Source organism: Aspergillus versicolor (genome assembly GCF_001890125.1).
Source record: "Aspergillus versicolor CBS 583.65 unplaced genomic scaffold ASPVEscaffold_2, whole genome shotgun sequence".
NCBI lineage: Eukaryota > Fungi > Ascomycota > Eurotiomycetes > Eurotiales > Aspergillaceae > Aspergillus > Aspergillus versicolor.
In genome coordinates, this window is record NW_024467525.1 from 1,528,324 (window position 1) to 1,546,219 (window position 17,896).

General features: G+C 51.0%; 7 protein-coding genes across 7 annotated transcripts; 4 read left to right on the forward strand and 3 right to left on the reverse strand.

The window, feature by feature from the left end:
• The first annotated feature begins 421 nt into the window (after positions 1–421).
• Positions 422–1,746, forward strand: ASPVEDRAFT_37781 (M48 family metallopeptidase). Its single transcript, XM_040811571.1, has 8 exons — positions 422–658; positions 733–973; positions 1,024–1,048; positions 1,101–1,146; positions 1,201–1,264; positions 1,318–1,349; positions 1,401–1,459; positions 1,515–1,746. Exons 1-8 carry the CDS (start codon positions 468–470, stop codon positions 1,553–1,555), a joined length of 699 nt encoding a protein of 232 aa, XP_040664111.1. The 5' UTR covers positions 422–467; the 3' UTR covers positions 1,556–1,746.
• Positions 1,747–6,899: 5,153 nt separating this feature from the next.
• On the forward strand, positions 6,900–8,150 carry ASPVEDRAFT_37782 (uncharacterized protein). The gene is made up of 4 exons (XM_040811572.1): positions 6,900–7,095; positions 7,159–7,527; positions 7,595–7,701; positions 7,783–8,150. Exons 1-4 carry the CDS (start codon positions 6,951–6,953, stop codon positions 7,888–7,890), a joined length of 729 nt encoding a protein of 242 aa, XP_040664112.1. The 5' UTR covers positions 6,900–6,950; the 3' UTR covers positions 7,891–8,150.
• Positions 8,151–8,163: 13 nt separating this feature from the next.
• On the forward strand, positions 8,164–10,580 carry ASPVEDRAFT_147589 (chaperonin-containing T-complex subunit CCT8). Its single transcript, XM_040808134.1, has 4 exons — positions 8,164–8,271; positions 8,328–8,400; positions 8,522–8,892; positions 8,993–10,580. The coding sequence occupies exons 2-4, from the start codon at positions 8,342–8,344 to the stop codon at positions 10,267–10,269; spliced, it is 1,707 nt and encodes a 568-aa protein (XP_040664113.1). The 5' UTR covers positions 8,164–8,271; positions 8,328–8,341; the 3' UTR covers positions 10,270–10,580.
• ASPVEDRAFT_455183 (chitin deacetylase) lies at positions 10,508–11,634 on the reverse strand. Its single transcript, XM_040813311.1, has 3 exons — positions 11,126–11,634; positions 10,694–11,058; positions 10,508–10,616 (listed from the first exon to the last, which is right to left on the reverse strand). Exons 1-3 carry the CDS (start codon positions 11,455–11,457, stop codon positions 10,570–10,572), a joined length of 744 nt encoding a protein of 247 aa, XP_040664114.1. The 5' UTR covers positions 11,458–11,634; the 3' UTR covers positions 10,508–10,569.
• A 177-nt stretch (positions 11,635–11,811) lies between these two features.
• Positions 11,812–12,732, reverse strand: ASPVEDRAFT_123450 (nitroreductase family protein; the record flags this gene model as incomplete). Its single annotated transcript, XM_040806080.1, has 3 exons — positions 11,812–12,017; positions 12,100–12,214; positions 12,286–12,732. The coding sequence occupies 3 exons, from the start codon at positions 12,730–12,732 to the stop codon at positions 11,812–11,814; spliced, it is 768 nt and encodes a 255-aa protein (XP_040664115.1).
• Positions 12,733–13,407: 675 nt separating this feature from the next.
• Positions 13,408–14,541, reverse strand: ASPVEDRAFT_123172 (inositol-pentakisphosphate 2-kinase; the record flags this gene model as incomplete). Its single annotated transcript, XM_040806056.1, has 3 exons — positions 13,408–13,611; positions 13,696–14,385; positions 14,446–14,541. The coding sequence occupies 3 exons, from the start codon at positions 14,539–14,541 to the stop codon at positions 13,408–13,410; spliced, it is 990 nt and encodes a 329-aa protein (XP_040664116.1).
• Positions 14,542–16,453: 1,912 nt separating this feature from the next.
• ASPVEDRAFT_124509 (thiamine-binding protein) lies at positions 16,454–17,584 on the forward strand (the record flags this gene model as incomplete). The annotated part of the gene is made up of 4 exons (XM_040806184.1): positions 16,454–16,507; positions 16,690–16,795; positions 17,113–17,215; positions 17,521–17,584. The coding sequence occupies 4 exons, from the start codon at positions 16,454–16,456 to the stop codon at positions 17,582–17,584; spliced, it is 327 nt and encodes a 108-aa protein (XP_040664117.1).
• Positions 17,585–17,896: the final 312 nt, after the last annotated feature.

Sequence of the window (17,896 nt, forward strand, 5' to 3'; positions counted from 1 at the left end):
CCAATAGCACCGTCCTTGCGCGCCGTCGCGCCTCCGATAATCCCACGCGCCCGAGCCTCCATACCCTCGTCGCAACTCTCCTCACGACTTTTTTCCACCCCATCTTCCAGGATCCAGAGTACGAGACCTACCACGATACCGCGCTCGTCTCGCTATATCCCTTCACGATTCTTCGCAAGCTCGACCCATCGGTTCTACGCAAATGGGTACAGATACAGGCGCTTCGACGGGCCCAAAGGGGAGCCATTTGCGTTCCGCCTGATACGAAATGCGAAACCGATCCACTTTGTGATAGTCGGGGGTGTCATCGGGGGATTCTACGTCTACAATACAGAAACAGTTGAGGTGGGAAGCTCCATGCGCATATCACACGCATTCGCATACCTTGGGCTGACATTGTGAACGAACTTTTCCAGATGACCGGTCGGCGACGGTTCAACATTGTCTCTCACAACCAGGAATTGAAAATGGGCGAGCAGAGCTACCACGAGGTCTTGCGAGAGTATCGCGGACGCATCCTTTCTCAATCCCACCCCCTCACTCTCATGGTGAATCGCATTCTACAGCGCCTGATTCCCCAGGCGCCGATTCACGGAGCGAACTGGGAGGTCCATGTTATCCAGGACGATAACATGATGAATGCTTTCGTTCTTCCAGGGTAAGCAAGCTTGATGCCCTTAGTAGCTCTGGGCTACGCCGCGATGTAACCTAATTCTCATCATTTTTATTTAGTGGCAAGGTTTTCGTATTTACGGGAATTTTACCCATCTGCCAGGACGAAGATGGGCTGGCGGCCGTTTTGGGCCACGAGATTGCCCACGTGGTGGCCCATCATACTGGCGAGCGGATGAGCAGCAACTTCGTTACCATGGGAGTCATCTTCCTCACCGCGCTCCTTTTTGATGTGTCCGGGAACATTCCGTCCTTATTACTAAACCTTATGTATAGTTTGCCGAACTCTCGGACGCAGGAAGTAAGTATACACAAACATCAGAAATGTGAACCACCACTAACTTCAACCAGGCCGAGGCGGATAACATTGGCTTGAGTATGCTTTAACCTGCATTTTATTTCCTTTGCGCCGCTAATATACCTTCTAGTGATGATGTCAAAAGCATGCTTCAACCCTGAAGCTGCTGTTGGACTGTACGTCATAATCTCCCTCGCGCATCTCATCTCACGCTGCTAATTCAACCATAGCTGGTCTCGCATGCAAAAAGCAGAAAAACAGGTGCCTCCTCAATTCATGTCAACCCATCCATCCGTAAGCGATTACCATAAACCCCGGCGCTTGGAGACTGACGCTAACCTCGACAGAGTTGTAACCGCATGGAATCTATTCGCGGATGGTATGTTTACTGAGGACACCGAAAACTTCAATTCACTGACTTTACTATTAGGCTGGATAAGGCTCAGCACGCGTATGAAGAGAGTGGCTGCTTTGGCGTTGCATCTTATGGTAAGTGTTCCCCGTCATATTTGAATCTATTCAATCTAACATGCTCCATCTGTAGTGCCGGGATTCCGACAGGCACGCGACGATTTCAGCTGGTAGAGCAGGATTTTTAATATATAAAATAATATGTACATTATAACTAGAACTCTCAATCGACACTCATAAGGATCACTACTGGGGCGGGCTATAACAATCGGGTTTCTACCTATGACTCAACAATCACCGATGTGTAGTTGCTGTCGGTTCCAGACAAGAAATTTAAAGAATGCTAATTTCTTATATATTATAAACCAGAGCAAAGATAAAGGGATCTCCTGGCAGGTGATGAAATACAATCAACCAGTTGCGCCATGCTCTCGCAGGACCTCGACCACTCTGGGCTTCTCTTCGTTCCACTCTTCTTCGATCTCCTCTATATCGTCCTCATTGCCGCCGAAAAAGCGTAACATCCAGTCTTTGTCTTCCCGCGACAACTCTGCCTCCGCAGCCTGCAACGCCGTGGTGTAGTATGAACTTTCAAATCTCTGGTTCACATCTGCTCCTTTTTCGATGAGATACTCCACGCATTCCGTTTGACCGAACAGCGCGGCAGCAATCAGCGGACTGCCATATCTTTTCCCGCCGCGTTTGGGATTCACCTCTACACCCAGTCCAAGGATATATTCAACGGTGCCTTCACCCCAGGTGAATGCTGCAACCATTGCAAGCGGGTTGCTGAAATCATTGTTCTCCAGAGGCATGTTGACGTCAACACCCTTGTCTACCAAGAGCTGGATCTTCTCGAATTGGCGTCCCCACACAGTTGCGGCGAACGGGGTCCCAAATACTCCATACTTGAGTTTCATGTTGATATCGGCTCCTGCTTCCACCAGGTACGGGAACACATCGATATCCCCCGTCTCTCCTCCCACTCCCGCTGCTGCGAGGGCACAGCCAAACTCCCCAGTCTCGAGCTGGGCGTTAATATCGGCTCCTCCCTCCACCAAGGCTTGAATAAGCTCCTTATCAATTGCCTCGTATCCTGCCGCGGCGAGAGCACTGCCAAATCTGCCCCGCTTGAGATGCATATTGGGGTCTGCGCCTGCGGACAGCAAATACCGAACAATACCGATTCCACCTATCGCGCATCCGACTGCAAGGGCGCTGCCATGCTTCCCAACCAAAAGGGGGGCGTTGATGTCAGCACCCGCTGTTACTAGAAACTCGACTGCTTCAACTTCGTGGTAGCAGGCGGATGCGAGGGGACTGCCGTATATTCCGGACGTAGACTGGGCATTCACCTTTGCCCCGGCTTCGTTGACTAGCCACTTGGCTATGCTTAGATCTCTTCTTGACACGGCGGCTTCGAGTGCATTACCGTAATGATGCCCCAGCGGTAGGTTAACATCGGCCTTTGCGCTTTTGACTAGGTACTGAACGGCGTCTAGTTCCTCATTGTGGATTTTGATCACAAGCGCTGTTTCCTCGTATTTAGCTTGGAGTCGCAGGTTAACATCGGCACCTGCGTCCAGAATAATCTTCACCATCCCAATGCCTCGAATATTGGCCGCCTCTCCGAGGGCGAAGCCGTATGACGACCGCGGAAGCGGCAGGTTGATATCGGCTCCAGCTCTCTGGACAAGGTACTTAGTGGTTTCCAGATTCCCAGAATCAATTGCTGCTGCGAGGGCATTGTCGAACTGGCCTTGCTCATCCGAAAGCATCATATTGACCTCTGCCCCAGACTCCACCAGGAACTTGACTACCGCAGTATGACCCTTCGCGGCCGCGGCGACAAGGGCGCTTCCATGATCGAAGCCTTGCACTCTTAAGTCCACGTCAATTCCTTTATTCACTAGCCACTTGCAAATAGGTAGCGAGCCCGCTCTGGCAGCGATTGCGAGCAAGTTGTGGCCACGCTTGTTCACCCGCGAGACGTCAAGATTCGCATCTTCCCACCAGTCTGACAGAATGGTATCAAATGAAAACCGACACATGGCGAAGGCACCAACGTCTTCTGGGTCGAGCTCGTCGAGAAGAGTACGTAGCTCCTCGTTATCAAATCGCCCCTGGCAGTAGAAGTCAAATGCGGAATTGAACAGGAAGCGATCATAATCCTGGGTGGCTTGTCGATACCATCGTTTATATTGCACACTGGTTTCACCTGGAGACCCTAGAAAGGCCTTCAGGAGAGGGGTTACCTCGGCCGCCGCCTCGGTGCCCTTTAGCTTTTGGGTATGCTGCATCCAGCATTGTCTCATGTAGATGTGGAAAGGGTGGTGTTTACTGAAGCCATCATCAGATTCCAACGCTGACGGCACATCCTCCTCTTCATCGTCGAGTTCGGGCTCATCCTGCATGTCGTGTTCTTCATACTTGTTGATGAAGTATGACAGAGAGACCCTGGCAGCGTGCGAATGTGCCTGAGAAAGAGGCAAATGGTCCTCCGACTCCAAGTATTCCGGGACCGAGAGGTGGGAGAAGCGCCATACATGCTGCTGACTGTCAATGACGAGGAATCTGCCACAGAGGGACAAGAGACCATCCTCATCCAAGTTCTCATCAACTGGGATCATGTCACCATTCGGAGCCACGCGGATGGCAGCAAGCATCTCGTCAGACGTCAAGGGTTTGCACATCGCCCTTGCCCAGAAGAACGCCCGCGTCACAAGTGTCCGGTCTTGCTTTTCCAAAGTATTGATCTGAGCCCAGACCTCATCATATGTCTCCTTGAGAGTTTCCGGAAGTGTTTTAAGACGATTGCGAATGCTGCCCGGCGATTGGCACCTTACGCTAATCTGGTGAATCTGCAAAACCGCCCACTGGAACATTCCCTGCGAGCGCTCAAGCAATGTCTCCATGACCTCGTTCTTCATCTTTTCCAATGCCTTGACCTTCTTGGCCACTCTGTCAATCTCAAGGTCGAGGTATTTTCTGATATCGTCTCGGTTGTCACTCGCCTGGATGTCGATAGTAGGACCGCTTGACAATTGACCCAGGATGCTTGGGTCTGGTCTAGTAGAGACAAATATCCTCACGGGTTTCTGGCTGTGGCACACGAACCAGTCCAGAGCCTCAGTCAACTCATCGCGTGATTCGGGGTCACATTCGTCTAGGGCATCAATCACCAGTGTAGACCTCGCATAGAGGTTCAACGAGGTCATAATCAGCTCTCTGCACTGCTGCAGGCGGAAGTTGGTGCCATTTTCGCGCGCATCTTTGACAGCATCGCGAATTTTGGTCTGTACAGACTCGGGACTGTGTGTGTTTGTCGAGAGTTGTCGTACGAAACTTTGTAGAACCGACTGTGGTTGCGAGCGTCGTTCATCGTTGCCCCGGCGGCAGTAGAAAAACGCGAAGCCCTCGTTCTTTGTAGCAACGCGATCGCGGACACGGTCAATAACGGCCGATGTGAGATAAGTCTTGCCGGTGCCCGGTGAGCCTTGAAGCCAGAAGAAACGCGACAGGCTCGTACTCTCCCAACTCTGGAAGTCCCTGTGCTGCACCAGCCACTCGCCTGTACCAGGGGTTCTATCTTCACTGATTCCATCGTGATCGCTTCCAAAGGGGATTGAAGAGATCCACTCCAGCATTTCGATGCGGTCCCTTTCATCCATGTGGGCCAGGAGGTGAGAGACGCCTTCATCTATACTGAGAATGGGGTCATTGAAGGCCTTCAGCATGTCGATCATCGTGTTATCTGCATCTGCACTGCGTTGAACTTCACACGCCTGAACTATCAGGAGAAGCTCATCTTCCGCTTCCTTCAAGCTGGACAGCTGGCTCTCGTATTCGCCCGGGTTTACTATAGAATTCAGTGTCCGTTCAAGAGTGTTCCCCTCCAGGAGGTTCCCGGAATCTGCCAGGAGCTCGAGAGAGGTCGAATATACTTTCAGCAAGGCTTCTTCAAGTTGCTTATGGATAGTCTGCATCTCGACCCCGGGTGTAGTAGGCAGGTAGACTTGCTCATATAATTGACCACGGCTACTAATGCGGACCACTCTCTCGGTTGTAGCTAGTAGAGCACACATCTGGTCACTTTCCTTCACGGGGATCTGTAACACCATGAGCTTTCTCCTTAATCTCCGCTAGCGTATCAATACTCACCTGCATCAAAGATTTGATCACATCCCAGGGCAGGCTGGCTTGGGGCGGCGCAAACTGCACAGCAATGTCCCCAGCCTTTTCCAACCAGCTAATAATGCTCGTGGTATACTCTCTCAGCACAATATCTTTACCGCCAATTTTGACGTGCCAAAACTTCTTCTCACATTCTGTCTGCCGTTCATTCACGTTGTTTACCAGCTCGGTGATGGTGGATTTGACATTTGTGGACTTGGGTTTGTGGAATCCCATTTTCGCGAGAGTTTTCTGTTTATCTTCCGACAGGCCCTTGAAAGCATCTTGCCATCGGTCCACTACAGAAGCATCAGGTGCAGTATCGGGTTCAGCGTCGGGTCTCCGTGGTTCTTCTGCAGGCTCTTGCGGGCTCGGCTTCTCTACGGTAGAGGGCACTGTAGCAACCGGGCGATTGCCCACCCCGGGCGCAGCAGGATTAGCTTTCACATTATTGTTTGGTCGGGGAGAAATATCCTAGAAGAAACAATGAGCATTCTATCACTGCAGTGGACAAGGTTGGTTATATCTCGACCTACCGACTCTTGCGGAGCATCAGCATTTTGTTTGGCGGACTTATTCTTGAAGCACCCGAAACAGGACATCGAGGGCGCAGTAGTAGAATTCGCAATCGCTGTGAATCGTGAGAGTTGAAGAGGTAAAAGGACAGCACGAACCGCTCAGCCATCTTGTTTTCTTCCTTTGCGACGATCCCACGCAATCAGCAAATGATGAGCATCTCTAGCATGGGTCTTCCCCCACGCGATGCACTAAATCGACTTGCCATTCCCCGCTGGGACTTGGCCAACGCGCACTCATCTTCAGCGATCAAAAAAGTGAGTGATCATTTGGCCGTGTCAGATCAGGATCCGGCATCCATCACTAAGAGACACGGGTCACCGAATTGGCTTCCAGCCTTTCACACTTGTACATAGCAGGCATCGTTTTCTTAGTGAGCAGACTCCATAAACTGAATAAAATTGCCAACTTTCGAATGTTGGCTACCCTGACAAGTGCAGCTGATAACTGAGATGGACCACCTTGTCTATGTTCGGCTGGTGGTGAAGCTCATTCGTGCACTGTTTATGACACTTGACCTTGCCAACACCATTCCTCCTCATTGTAGAAAGTAAAACAGCATCAACAAACCATGCGTTTGGAGTAAAGGCGGCTTAGCAAATGGACTCTCCTCATTTTGGATGCGTAGTATATGAACCTAGAGAGAATGGTAAATACAAAAGGGGAAGACTGAGCAAAATACAACGCGGTGTCAGGAATTACAATAACACAATACCCGACTCTTGCTTTGTTCCCCCATTTTCTCATCTCTTCGTCCACCTTCCTATCCTCCCTCTCATTTCTTCTCCAACGAGTACACCAAAACTCACAACGCCAAGTTATGCAATCCCTGCAGGGCACCCAGCGCGACATGCGCGGGCTAACCGACCGCATTAAGCTGACCCTTAAGGTCTCTCCCAGTACTGCCACAGGAGACGAAAAGGAATGGCAAGTTGATCAAAATATCACGGTTTCAGAAGAACTTGGTTCGTATAACCCTTTGATATACACAATACACAAGACATTTAGCATTGACTTGGAAATCCCAGAATTTCTCCTTAATGATTATTCCTTGGTCGCCAATCCGCGAGACAACGACAGAGGTATGATACGGCCGAGAATGGATGCTATTCTATTCGGGCAACTTGGCAAGGTGAAGAAGGCACACCAGAGTGATGGGGGCTATGAACCTCTTTGTGCTCCTTCAAATCCTCTGTGGATCTGCCAGCAGAATTTCACCCTTGATGTCGTCTCTGATGACATAGCTGGTATGCAAGATATGGAGGGTCCCATTGAAGCCGCCGTAACCTACGCTCTAAAGCATGGCGAACGCGCAGGGATAGACCTAAACCTAGTGGTTCTCAGAAAAGATACGCCTGGCCTGGAAGGTGAGAGTGAGGAAGTCCTCGCAGCCATGAGTAAGTAAAGTCAAGGATTCCGCTGGGACTTCTGTACAGTACTGTTAATTCCTAATTCTGTCACCAGCGGCTATCCATCGCGCTAGGAAAGCCGCATGGGCCGTTACGGAGCTCTATGGCCTTCATACAGACAGCTATGATTGGAGATTTTTCCATGTTAATGACTGTGGTCAGGTAAGGCTCCCTCTGCTCATATTGCTATCGTCCTAGGGCAATATTTCCCAAAACTGGTCTAACTTCGCTTGCGACGCAAAGTACTCCAGGTTGTCATTGTCCTGGAGCACAGATCGACAGAAGATAATAGGTCTACTCTGGAAGATCATGGACCAGGCGGTGATATTAGCAGGAAGCTCGGGCCGTTGATGATACTATGCGAGATCTCGACAGCCCAGGAGGAATCTGCATCTGATAGCAAAGCCTAGTCTTTAGAGATATCCATGGACTTGCAAGTACAACCACTGGAAAGAATGAGAAGGGAATTCGGCGTTTGTACGTTGGACTATTTGCCCAGCTCCAGTTTATTTTCAAGAGGATGATTTCAACTCCGGTTTAACTTAAATAAACTAGGACGCAGAGAATGAGACTTCGCGTGTTTAGTTCCGATATGCAATGTTAAACCGACAGGGATGCCAAGCAAATGCCCTAGCCCCTCGCAATGCAAACTGTGCAAACTGTCGCCGCCAGACCGTCTCGAAGCTCCGCCAAAAAAACCCCAAGCAGTAGCAGCCTCATCACAGCGTCACGGTATCTCCCTCTCTGACCCTTTCTCTCAATTGGACCGTATCTAATCTGAGAGGAAGATCCTAAACTAATCATGTCGCTGTCTCTACCCGGCCCTTCCCAGGCCGGCCTCTTCAAGCCAGGCTACCAAAGGTAAGCGATTCCCACTCAAGATTGTCCCCCCGCGAATTCTCCACGGAGCAGATTCAGGAGAACATCCAAGCCAGATCAACGACTATGGATATCTCTGCTAACGCGATAAAAATAATTGCAGCCACGATGCTGAAGATGGTGCCGTTATCCGCAACATCGAGGCCTGCCAGGCTATCTCCCAGACCGTCCAAACGTCGCTTGGTCCGTATGGCCGCAACAAGATTGTCATCAACCACCTGCAAAAAATGATTCTCACATCAGACGCCGCTACAATCCTGCGCGAGTTGGAAGTGGTTCATCCCGCTGCTAAGCTGCTAGTGATGGCGAGTCAACAGCAGGATGCGGAGATGGGTGACGGAACCAATCTGGTCATTGTGTTGGCGGGTGAGCTGCTGAAGAAGGCTGAAGAATTGCTCCGGTTGGGCCTGAAGACGAGCGATATTTCTCAGGGTTACGAGAAAGCACAGAACTTTGCACTTAAGGTGCTGGAAGGTGGGTTGTTAATCTTTCAGGGGTGTCGTAGCAGGACACCTCGGAACTCATCCCGTCATGCCTCCGGCAAACCATGGCTAACCGGTGATTGCAATGCTAGATCTCGCCGTGGACCGTTTACAGGACATGCGCTCCCAAGACGAACTCGCCAAGGCCCTCCGCACGGTAGTCGCCAGTAAGCAGTCCGGTACTGAGCAGATCCTCGCTTCCCTTGTTGCAGAGGCTGTTCTCGCCGTCCTCCCCAAGAACCCCCTCAACTTCAACGTCGATAATGTCCGCGTCGTGAAGATCATGGGAGGCAGCCTGGAACAGTCCCGCGTAATCAAGGGTATGGTGTTTGGCCGCGAACCCGAAGGTGCAATCAAGAAGGCCCAAAAGGCCAAGGTCGGTGTATTCAGCTGCCCGATCGACATCTCCCAGACCGAGACCAAGGGCACCGTCCTCCTCAAGAACGCCCAAGACATGCTTGATTTCACCAAGGGTGAGGAAGAGCGCCTCGAAGCTGCCATCAAGGAGCTCTACGACTCCGGCCTCCGCGTCGTCGTCGCTGGCGCCCAAGTCGGCGACCTAGCCCTCCACTACCTCAACCGCTTCAATATCTGCGTGGTCAAGATCCTCTCCAAGTTCGAGCTCCGGCGTCTCTGCCGCGTCGTCGGCGCCACGCCCCTCGCTCGCCTCGGTGCCCCCATGCCCGACGAAATGGGCTCTATCGACGTCGTCGAAACTACCGAAATCGGCGGCGACCGTGTCACCGTCTTCCGCCAGGAAGACTCCACTGCCGTCACCCGCACCTCGACCATCGTCCTCCGCGGCGCAACCCAGAACCACCTCGATGACGTCGAGCGCGCCATCGACGACGGTGTCAACGCCGTCAAGGCCATCACCAAGGACCCCCGCCTCGTCCCCGGCGCCGGCGCAACAGAAATCCAGCTCGTCGAGCGCATCTCCGCCTTCGCCGACCGGACACCGGGTCTCCCCCAGCACGCTATCCGCAAATACGCCGAGGCATTCGAAGTCATCCCACGCACGCTCGCTGAGTCCGCCGGTCTCGACGCAACCGAGGTTCTATCCCGTCTCTACACTGCGCACCACCGCGTCAACGCTGCCGAGGCTGGCGGAGAGGAAGGAAAGTCGGCTGCAGATGGAGAGGAGCCCTACTGGACTACTGGAATTGACCTTGAGGGGACCTCGTCGTCGGCTGGCACTTTGGACGCCGTGGAAGAGGGCATTCTCGATCTGCTTGCTTCCAAGAGCTGGGCTATTCGTCTGGCTAGTGAGTCGGCCAGAACTGTTCTCAGCGTTGACCAAATCATCGTTGCTCGACAGGCTGGCGGGCCTAAGCCTCCTGGTCCTAACCCTAACTGGGATGAGGACTAAATTATTTAATAATTTATGAAACAATGGATAGTCCAAAATTCAAGTTTGTGATAGAATGATACGATATCATGAAAAAGTTTAATATCAGGACTTTCTTTTGGAGTGTACAGTTGCATATACTGCGGGTCTTGTCATTACCGTAGACTGCAATGAGCTACGTGAACTATGCCCAAGTTATATCATGTGTAACAGGGTGTACAACTACTCTACAGGAGCAGACCAATTCCAACTACAATTAATTCATTAGGTGGTTTCTAAACCAGGGAAAGGCTAATAATACGTAATAAAGGCTGATCTCAGCTAACGGTACCATGTATCCTCGCCCAGGCACTCTCCAACAGTTGTCGCTGTTCAGGTTGTTAGTCAAACTGTCCAGAAGTCTAACCAAGGATGTGCAAAGGCATAAATAGAAAAGGTGGCTTACGCATCATCCCTCGTTCATAAATCTCGTCCAGCATTATATGCGTCAAAGTGCGGACTGTTTGTTCATGAATGTCGTGGGACAAGATGATCGTTCCTCCCTGGTCCAACTCGCGATTAAACTTAGCCACACTGCGGCCAATTAGGTCTGGATGGTCATTCTCGTAGTCCTTTGTGTCGATGCTAGCCCCAATAACATGATATCCAAGATCACCCATAACACTAAGGACATAATCGTTGACGGCGAGATATGGCGGCCGCATATAGGTGGGAACCAAACCGACAGCATCCGCAAAGGCAGATTCGAGAGTAGTCATTTGATCGACGATTTGATCATAGCCGAGAATAGGAAGCTCGGCGTGGCTCCATCTAAATAGCGTCTAGTTAGCAATGAAGGCCCGTTCAAAGCAGCGGGTGGGGAACATTAGATATTTACGTATGCGATGCTAATTGATGCCCTTCGTTTATTATGCGCTGGAGGAGCCATTCATTGTTTTCCAAGTTGTAGCCATTCACGAAAAAGGTCGCCTTTGCGCCATATTGATAAAGGATTCCAAGAAGTTCTTCAGTGTACATATATGGCCCATCATCGAAGGTAAGGGCCACCTTGCCAGGGATGTAGCAGTGGTTGATATAAGTGCCGTAGGGAAGATGCACAGCTCGGTCTGTGATGTTGACGTCCGAGAACAAGGCCTGGGCACTAGGAATGAGGGTTGCAGCGAGGATGGAGAAGGTAGCTGCTACGCTGAGCAGATGAGGAAGTACCATGATGATACAATATGAATATAAAGCAGGAAATGAGGGGATATGGATAAAAACGGCTTAGGGACTGGACGGTAAGTAGGCCTTGAGATAGGACAGCAAGAACATCAGTAGAAAGAAATGGACCACGTCTAATAGGAATTGGAAAGGACGTAGTTCTCTCAAAACTTGGTTACTGGCATTGCGAATGTTTAAGGAAGGAGCGACCAGCCTCCAGGCTCGCTAGAAAACCATTTGCGACGGGCCCAGTATATCAAAAACATGTCTATTGGACCAGCCCTGTTCTATAGTTGCTCTCACAATAATGCGTCCAGGGGTGTGCAGCGTACTTTTCTGCTGATGGTTAAGCGCTGCATCGTCTTACTGTTTCCCATAGATCTTAACCCGCTCCTCAATTGGCTTCTGGCTCTTCTCGCCGGGAGCAGTCTCAGGACTACCAAATACCAACTGTGCGATAAGCCTCCAGTCAGTTGGAATGTCCCACTGCTTAGCAACTGGGGCATCAATCAGAGGGTTATAGTGCTGCAGGTTTGCGCCAAATCCCAGAGATTCGAGTCCCGTCCAGACTTGCATAACGTCAGCCAATCACAATCGCAATTACATCAAACAAAAAGCAAAAAAAAACAGGAGAGGTCGGGCCAAACATACGGAAGTATTGGTGCATAGCATTAGAGTGGTCTGCCCAGGGTTCGAATTTGTCCTTAAAGAGAGCAAACTTCTCCGAGAACGGCTTTATGTGCGCTGGGTCTTCATAGAATAGAATCTGTCCCCAATAGTCAGAACGAATCTCTCAACGAACCCGCATCTCACCGCGCGGCTTTCGGGGGAACATACCGTTCCAACACCGGCTTGGAATCCCTGCAGTTTGGGCAGAGTCTGTTTTTCCCACATTTCTTTCGGTATGGTACCTGCTTTGACCATGTCCTGAAAGACACTAATGCCAATATCCCACAGGCGCTTGTGCTCGTCGTGCAAGAGCACGACTAGCCGTGTCGACTGGGTGTTGAAGGAGCTAGGGACATTCAAGATGGCAGAGTTGACAAGTTCCTCAATTTTGGAGTCCGGAACGGGGCTCTTGTTCCCGAGCTGGTAAATGGTGCGTCGAGCTTTGGCCAATTCAACAAAGGTGTCGGTCTTGGTGTTGTTTACATCCTGCTTCCGTGCGGAAACGGAGAAAGGCCGGAGACCTGCAGTTCTGCCCGCAGTGCTGGCGAGAATACTAGGTAGACATAGTGAAGGCCGTAGGGATAAAAGCCGAATATTGACTCCTGGAACTGCCATGGCGCTATCCAAACGAGACTTGTGTTGGTTCTTGTGGGTGAGACTTGAAAGGAGCGCACGATCCGAAAATATATCCGAGTCCCTGCCAAGCCCGAGATCTGACCTTTGTCAACCTTGAGTCATGATTAGGAAGCGATTAGGAATTCTAAAGTAATGGTCGCGGTGGATTACAAGAGGTCATCAAATGTTCAGATCAACCCACGTCAATTGCGATCTTGTTTTGTTGTAAAGAAGAGAGTTAAGTGTTGTAAATCTACCCCGAACAGCCGAAAGACTCCCATATCACCCAAACAACTCGCCAACAATATGCAACAAATCAAATACAGAATACCTCCCAACAATGATGACTGTAGCGCACATAAAAAAAAACACCAGGAACATCGGGGTATAAGTGAAACCTAACCGTACAAAGCCCAAACACATGAATAAACCCGAAACCAGCACTCTGCCGTGAAACCGAAAAGAGCTCCAATGGGTGTGAAGCGGGACAGGTCGCAAAAACAGACAATAATGATAATAAACGCCGAAACAAGGTTCGCATATCCATCATGATCATGAAACTTTCGTAGCATGAAGACTAAATGCAACCCCAGCACATAAGCTGTAGTCTGATTAGATTGCTGCTCACAGTGAACGCAGAGTATGAAATGCAAGACAAAAGAAAAAGCCAAAGTCTCACATGGATTGAGGAGGCTGCGCTCGCGGGCTTTGCAGAGCACACTCGCATGGGTGAGCATTGCTTTTAGTGCCCATATACCAGCCTTCGTTAATCAATCGATGCTCTAGATCCAACCAGTATTGGGCTTTGCCGCCGCTTGCAGTTTTCAAATCTAGATCGCCGAGTCGAATCTCGACGCGACCTTTCTCATTTCGGGGCATCTGGGTAAAATTAGTAAACTGCGGTGCCATTTCATGCAGGATCGACGAGGCATGGAGAAGTTTTCCTGCCTAGGGGATAGGTACCTTGATATACATTGTGCAATCCCGGATTGTCATTGCCAAGGACTTATCTCGGGAGTGTGGCGACGGTCCGTAGAGTCCAACATCTTTCAGGCTCCGTTGGTGTGCTAAAAGCTTCAACAGCGTAGGATTTCGATATAGAACTCTCGCTAGCCGGGAATGATCTTTATACCCTTTAACAAATTTGGTCGCACGCAAAACGTTTTCGAACTTGTCGGATACCAAGTCCAGAGGGCAGAAGGATGTTGCTTCTGCCGCCCCCACTCGTCGGGCGTCGTGGTGTTTCATGTCCCGCAGAGCGCAAGTGCGACATCTTCGAACACCCGTTGGCGCAGACGGGGACGGAAAAAGCCACTTCGGCTTCAGTTCGGCTAGCTCTGTCCCAGGGTTGCCAAGGGAAGTCATATCTGTAACTAGCAGCCCAAATGGCTCGGTCACGGAGAGATAAAGTCCTCGTCGCTGTTTCGGTCGCCTTCCAGTGAGCTCATCGGTGCGCAGTTGCTCATTGCATTTCTGGGTGAGTCCCTCGGGCAAGTGCACTAGTTCCTGGTCCACCAACTCTTCCGGTTTAAATAATGGACGGATGTTCTTGTCAAAGTTCCGCGCGATTTCCTGGTATGATACACCTCCCGGTGTATCCTTGCGAAGCCGTAGCAACTTCCCTTTGTACTCCGCGGGCACAGTCATAATAGTCTGGAGTTCACTTGAACCCGGTAAAGGAGAACTAGTTTTCGAGGCTTTCGGCGGGCCAACCGGTGCCACAATCCGATAGATAACATTCGCGCCACCTTCGGCGAGGTATGAAAGCTGAACCCTAGAGGGGAGCTCTAACGACTTGATTTGCGTCATTCGTCACGTTGTTAGATGCAGGATTGTTCTGGGTTTAAATTTTCTTGAAAGCACCATGGCCACGTTGGCAGTTCGTTGTCGTAAAAGCGTACACGACCCAAAGAAAAGAAAAAAACCTAAGTAATAGGAATATGGGTGCTTCGGAGACTGAATGAGAGTGTGACTCGAATGGGGTCACTTGGGTACCGAAGAACCGAGTTAAATAATACCTGTCTGAGCTCGGGCGATAGGAGAGCAGCAGGAGTAGGGCTTCGGAAAAAGTAAATGAAAAAAAGGGAAAAAAAAAAAAAAAAGCAAGAACGCGTTTCGCGCACAGATCCAGTCAATCTCTCAGCCGACACTGACTGTGAATAATGCTTCAGGGACACCACTGCTTGGCTCAGAAGAATGCTATCAGCCTCGTTGACAAAACCGGGAACGAGCGCTTCGTGTGGTTGGAAGCGTGGTCACACCGTGATTTGCTTTTAGTTTTTTGCTTATTCCGGCGTTGCGTCCGTCCGAATGGAATGACTGTGCCTCGTTACTTCTAGCCAATTGAGCCGAGACAGCCAGGAAATAAGCTCGAAGAGGTGGTTATTTATGGCGCCGCTTAACTCAGCTGAGGTTTGGCCCAGAAATCCAGGATGCGCTTGGCTGGCTCCAGCTGGAAAGGAAGAGCTTCAGGTGATAAGGAAGAAAGCCCGATTGCGTTTAGTGTCGAGGGTCCTTGACCCAAGGCGTTGAGTCTTGTGCAGGATTTAAGAGTGTCGCAAGTGCAGCGCTTCACCTCTCGGGTGAATGTGGTGCCAATGAGATTATGATTTGCGATCGGCGACAGCACTATTTACAGATGACACCGCGACTGCCGAAGCCGATAGTATTGAGTGCTTCTTGGAAGTTGAATACGTTAATAGCCTGCGGGGTTGCGTTCTTTGGGGGCTCGAGCAGGGCTGAGCTCGGGATGAGCGGGTACTGTGGATGGCGTAACAGTGTCGACTCTCAGTCACCATTCACGAGAGGCACAGAACAGCTGAGCGCAGGATTGCAGACGTCGGGCACGGACGCTCGGTCAATTGGGGGCTGCCAGTGGTGGCGCAGATTACAGACAGAGCGAAGAGACTAGCGGTCAGGGCGAGGGATGGTTGGTGGCCCGAGGAATGTGGTCATAGGCGAGGGTAAAGGTCGGAGGAAGAAGATCTGCTGAAGTCATGCAAGCAATCGCAGAAGCGAGCGACAGGCTCGGGCTAAGCAGGGGTGCCGTTGCTTCCAGAAGGACTGACCGAAGCCTCCCCTTGCGGCAGAGACGGCAGAGACAACAGAGGCTCGGGGCTGGGAGAGAGACAGAAAGAAGCAGGGGGATGGCGAGAAGAAATAGAAGAATCGAACCAGGAGGCCTCCTGAGCGCCGAACGCGACGATAATTAAACAAAGTTGCGAACCAGAGATCCAGCATGGTGGAAATGCCAAGGGAGCGAGTTACATGCTGCAAATCGCCCCGCTCTTGTTCTCGTGAGTCTGTAAGAGACTAACAGCACTGCTCAGAGGGCGAATCTGTCGCAGATGCGGCTGCGAATGGCTCCTGCTGCCGCCGTGATGGCGAGTGGACGTCAATAATGCAATGCATCGCTTTGGTCTTGACCTGCATGAGCCCCCAATCTGCAAGACAGTTGACTCAACCTCGACTGCGAGACCCCGCGGCGCTACAAGAGGGGCCACAGGCTTAGCTTCCACCCATCTCCTTTCTCCATCCACCATCAACCCCCGTCGCCTTGTGGAACTGCCATTAATTGCCAATTTCAAGATCTGGGACCTCCTGAGATAGCGTCATCTGTCATCCCTCGTCCTGCTCGGGGAGAAGAAAAAGCAAGAACAGCGTTCTGTGTCAGTGGAGCCCACGCGAACTGACACCTCGATCGCCCTGAACACACCCCGCAATGGCCTCCATCCCAACTCCCTCTCACTGCCTTGCAGACTTCTGTCTGATCCCCGTAGGTTCTGCCCTGTTACTCTAGCACATGCCGCAACCTGTCTCCCCGCGGTTCGCCTGTTTGCCTTGTTCTGCTCTTCGCATCTTCCCTCCGTGTCCTATCAATCTGCCCGGCTTCCCCACCACTTCTTCACACGACCATTTGCAGGCACAACAGGGCAAGCTAACACCACTCTTGCATAGATTGGCACATCGTCCCCCTCCGTTTCCGCTCAGGTCGCAGATGTCCAGCGTCTTGTCGAGAAATCCGGTCTGAAATACGTCATGCACTCGGCTGGAACAACGCTCGGTACGTTCTAGTCCTGCTGTCCACCAGTAGCCTACCTACTTTCTTCCTCGAAGTCTACCTACTTGTTCCCTACAGATGATTGCTGCCTACTCCAGGATCCCCTGTTATCGCCCCAGGATTACCCTGTGTTACGGTCCGAGTGCGCCTTGTCGTTTGCCCTACCCTGCTGCTTTTCCTTTCTCTCTCACCCACTCCACTTCCCTTCTCAAATCATTGCCCTCGTATCCGTACCCCGATCACGATTGATATGTCAGATGCAGACTAACGCGCTACTTTGCGTCCACCCGACCAGGGTGGTCGTGGCTGCATAAAAACAGAAGGACCTTGGGACAAAGTACACCAGGTCATTGGCCAAGCGCACACGATACTGCACGAGCAAGGCATCGTGAGGATTCAGACTGATGTCCGCGTCGGTACAAGGTCCGTTGCCCTAGGCTCCACTTACTTTCCATCCCCCCTTCCCTGTACTACCTATTTCTGCCAATCTGCCTGCCTACCTGTCTTACACTGCCTACGCCCCGCTGGCCTACAGCATGTATCGGTTGCACCATCTGGCGGGGCTGGATTGGGTTCTTGACTGCGGCAATTTCCATGTGAGGTCATATGTGCAATTGATACCATGCGGGCTGGGGGAGGGGTATGCTGCGGCTGTTGCGCGTTTCACGGATATCTCACAAATATGAGGGCTAAGCTAACTTCGATTTCGATGTTTTCTTGGCCTGCAGAACCGACAAGGTGCAATCTGCCGAAGACAAGGTGAATAAGGTTCACGAGCTCCTGAAGGAGTAACGGGTACACTAGGCTGGGTCGGCTACTTCAAGGAAGATAGTACTTAGTTCACTTTTGTGGCAGGGGTCTGTATTGGCTAACCACTAGTACATGATAAGATGATAAGATATCGCTTCGGAACACAGAAAAGTTGTCGCCTAGATATCCCAACCATGCAAGCATGACTTCGAGCATACTTGACTTACCAATAACGCATTCCACAACACCGAACCTATGCATGAATTCCAGCTCTAGCAATAAGGATTCGTTTAACCCAATCGATATCAAGGCTGGGATTCGTTACAGCCGAATAAATTAATAATCAGTAAAGAA

Bases quoted from the DNA above. Each gene is read 5' to 3' on its own strand.
- ASPVEDRAFT_37781 (XM_040811571.1), top strand. From the start codon at position 468: ATGGGCGAGCAGAGCTACCACGAGGTCTTGCGAGAGTATCGCGGACGC. The intron at 659-732 runs GTAAGCAAGCTT...ATTTTTATTTAG, and splicing joins AATGCTTTCGTTCTTCCAGG to TGGCAAGGTTTTCGTATTTA. The intron at 1,049-1,100 runs GTATGCTTTAAC...TATACCTTCTAG, and splicing joins GGCGGATAACATTGGCTTGA to TGATGATGTCAAAAGCATGC.
- ASPVEDRAFT_455183 (XM_040813311.1), bottom strand. From the start codon at position 11,457: ATGGTACTTCCTCATCTGCTCAGCGTAGCAGCTACCTTCTCCATCCTC. The intron at 11,059-11,125 runs GTAAATATCTAA...GACGCTATTTAG, and splicing joins CATCAATTAGCATCGCATAC to ATGGAGCCACGCCGAGCTTC. The intron at 10,617-10,693 runs GTAAGCCACCTT...CAACCTGAACAG, and splicing joins TTATGAACGAGGGATGATGC to CGACAACTGTTGGAGAGTGC.
- ASPVEDRAFT_37782 (XM_040811572.1), top strand. From the start codon at position 6,951: ATGCAATCCCTGCAGGGCACCCAGCGCGACATGCGCGGGCTAACCGAC. The intron at 7,096-7,158 runs GTTCGTATAACC...TGGAAATCCCAG, and splicing joins CACGGTTTCAGAAGAACTTG to AATTTCTCCTTAATGATTAT. The intron at 7,702-7,782 runs GTAAGGCTCCCT...TGCGACGCAAAG, and splicing joins ATGTTAATGACTGTGGTCAG to TACTCCAGGTTGTCATTGTC.
- ASPVEDRAFT_147589 (XM_040808134.1), top strand. From the start codon at position 8,342: ATGTCGCTGTCTCTACCCGGCCCTTCCCAGGCCGGCCTCTTCAAGCCA. The intron at 8,401-8,521 runs GTAAGCGATTCC...AAATAATTGCAG, and splicing joins TTCAAGCCAGGCTACCAAAG to CCACGATGCTGAAGATGGTG. The intron at 8,893-8,992 runs GTGGGTTGTTAA...TTGCAATGCTAG, and splicing joins TGCACTTAAGGTGCTGGAAG to ATCTCGCCGTGGACCGTTTA.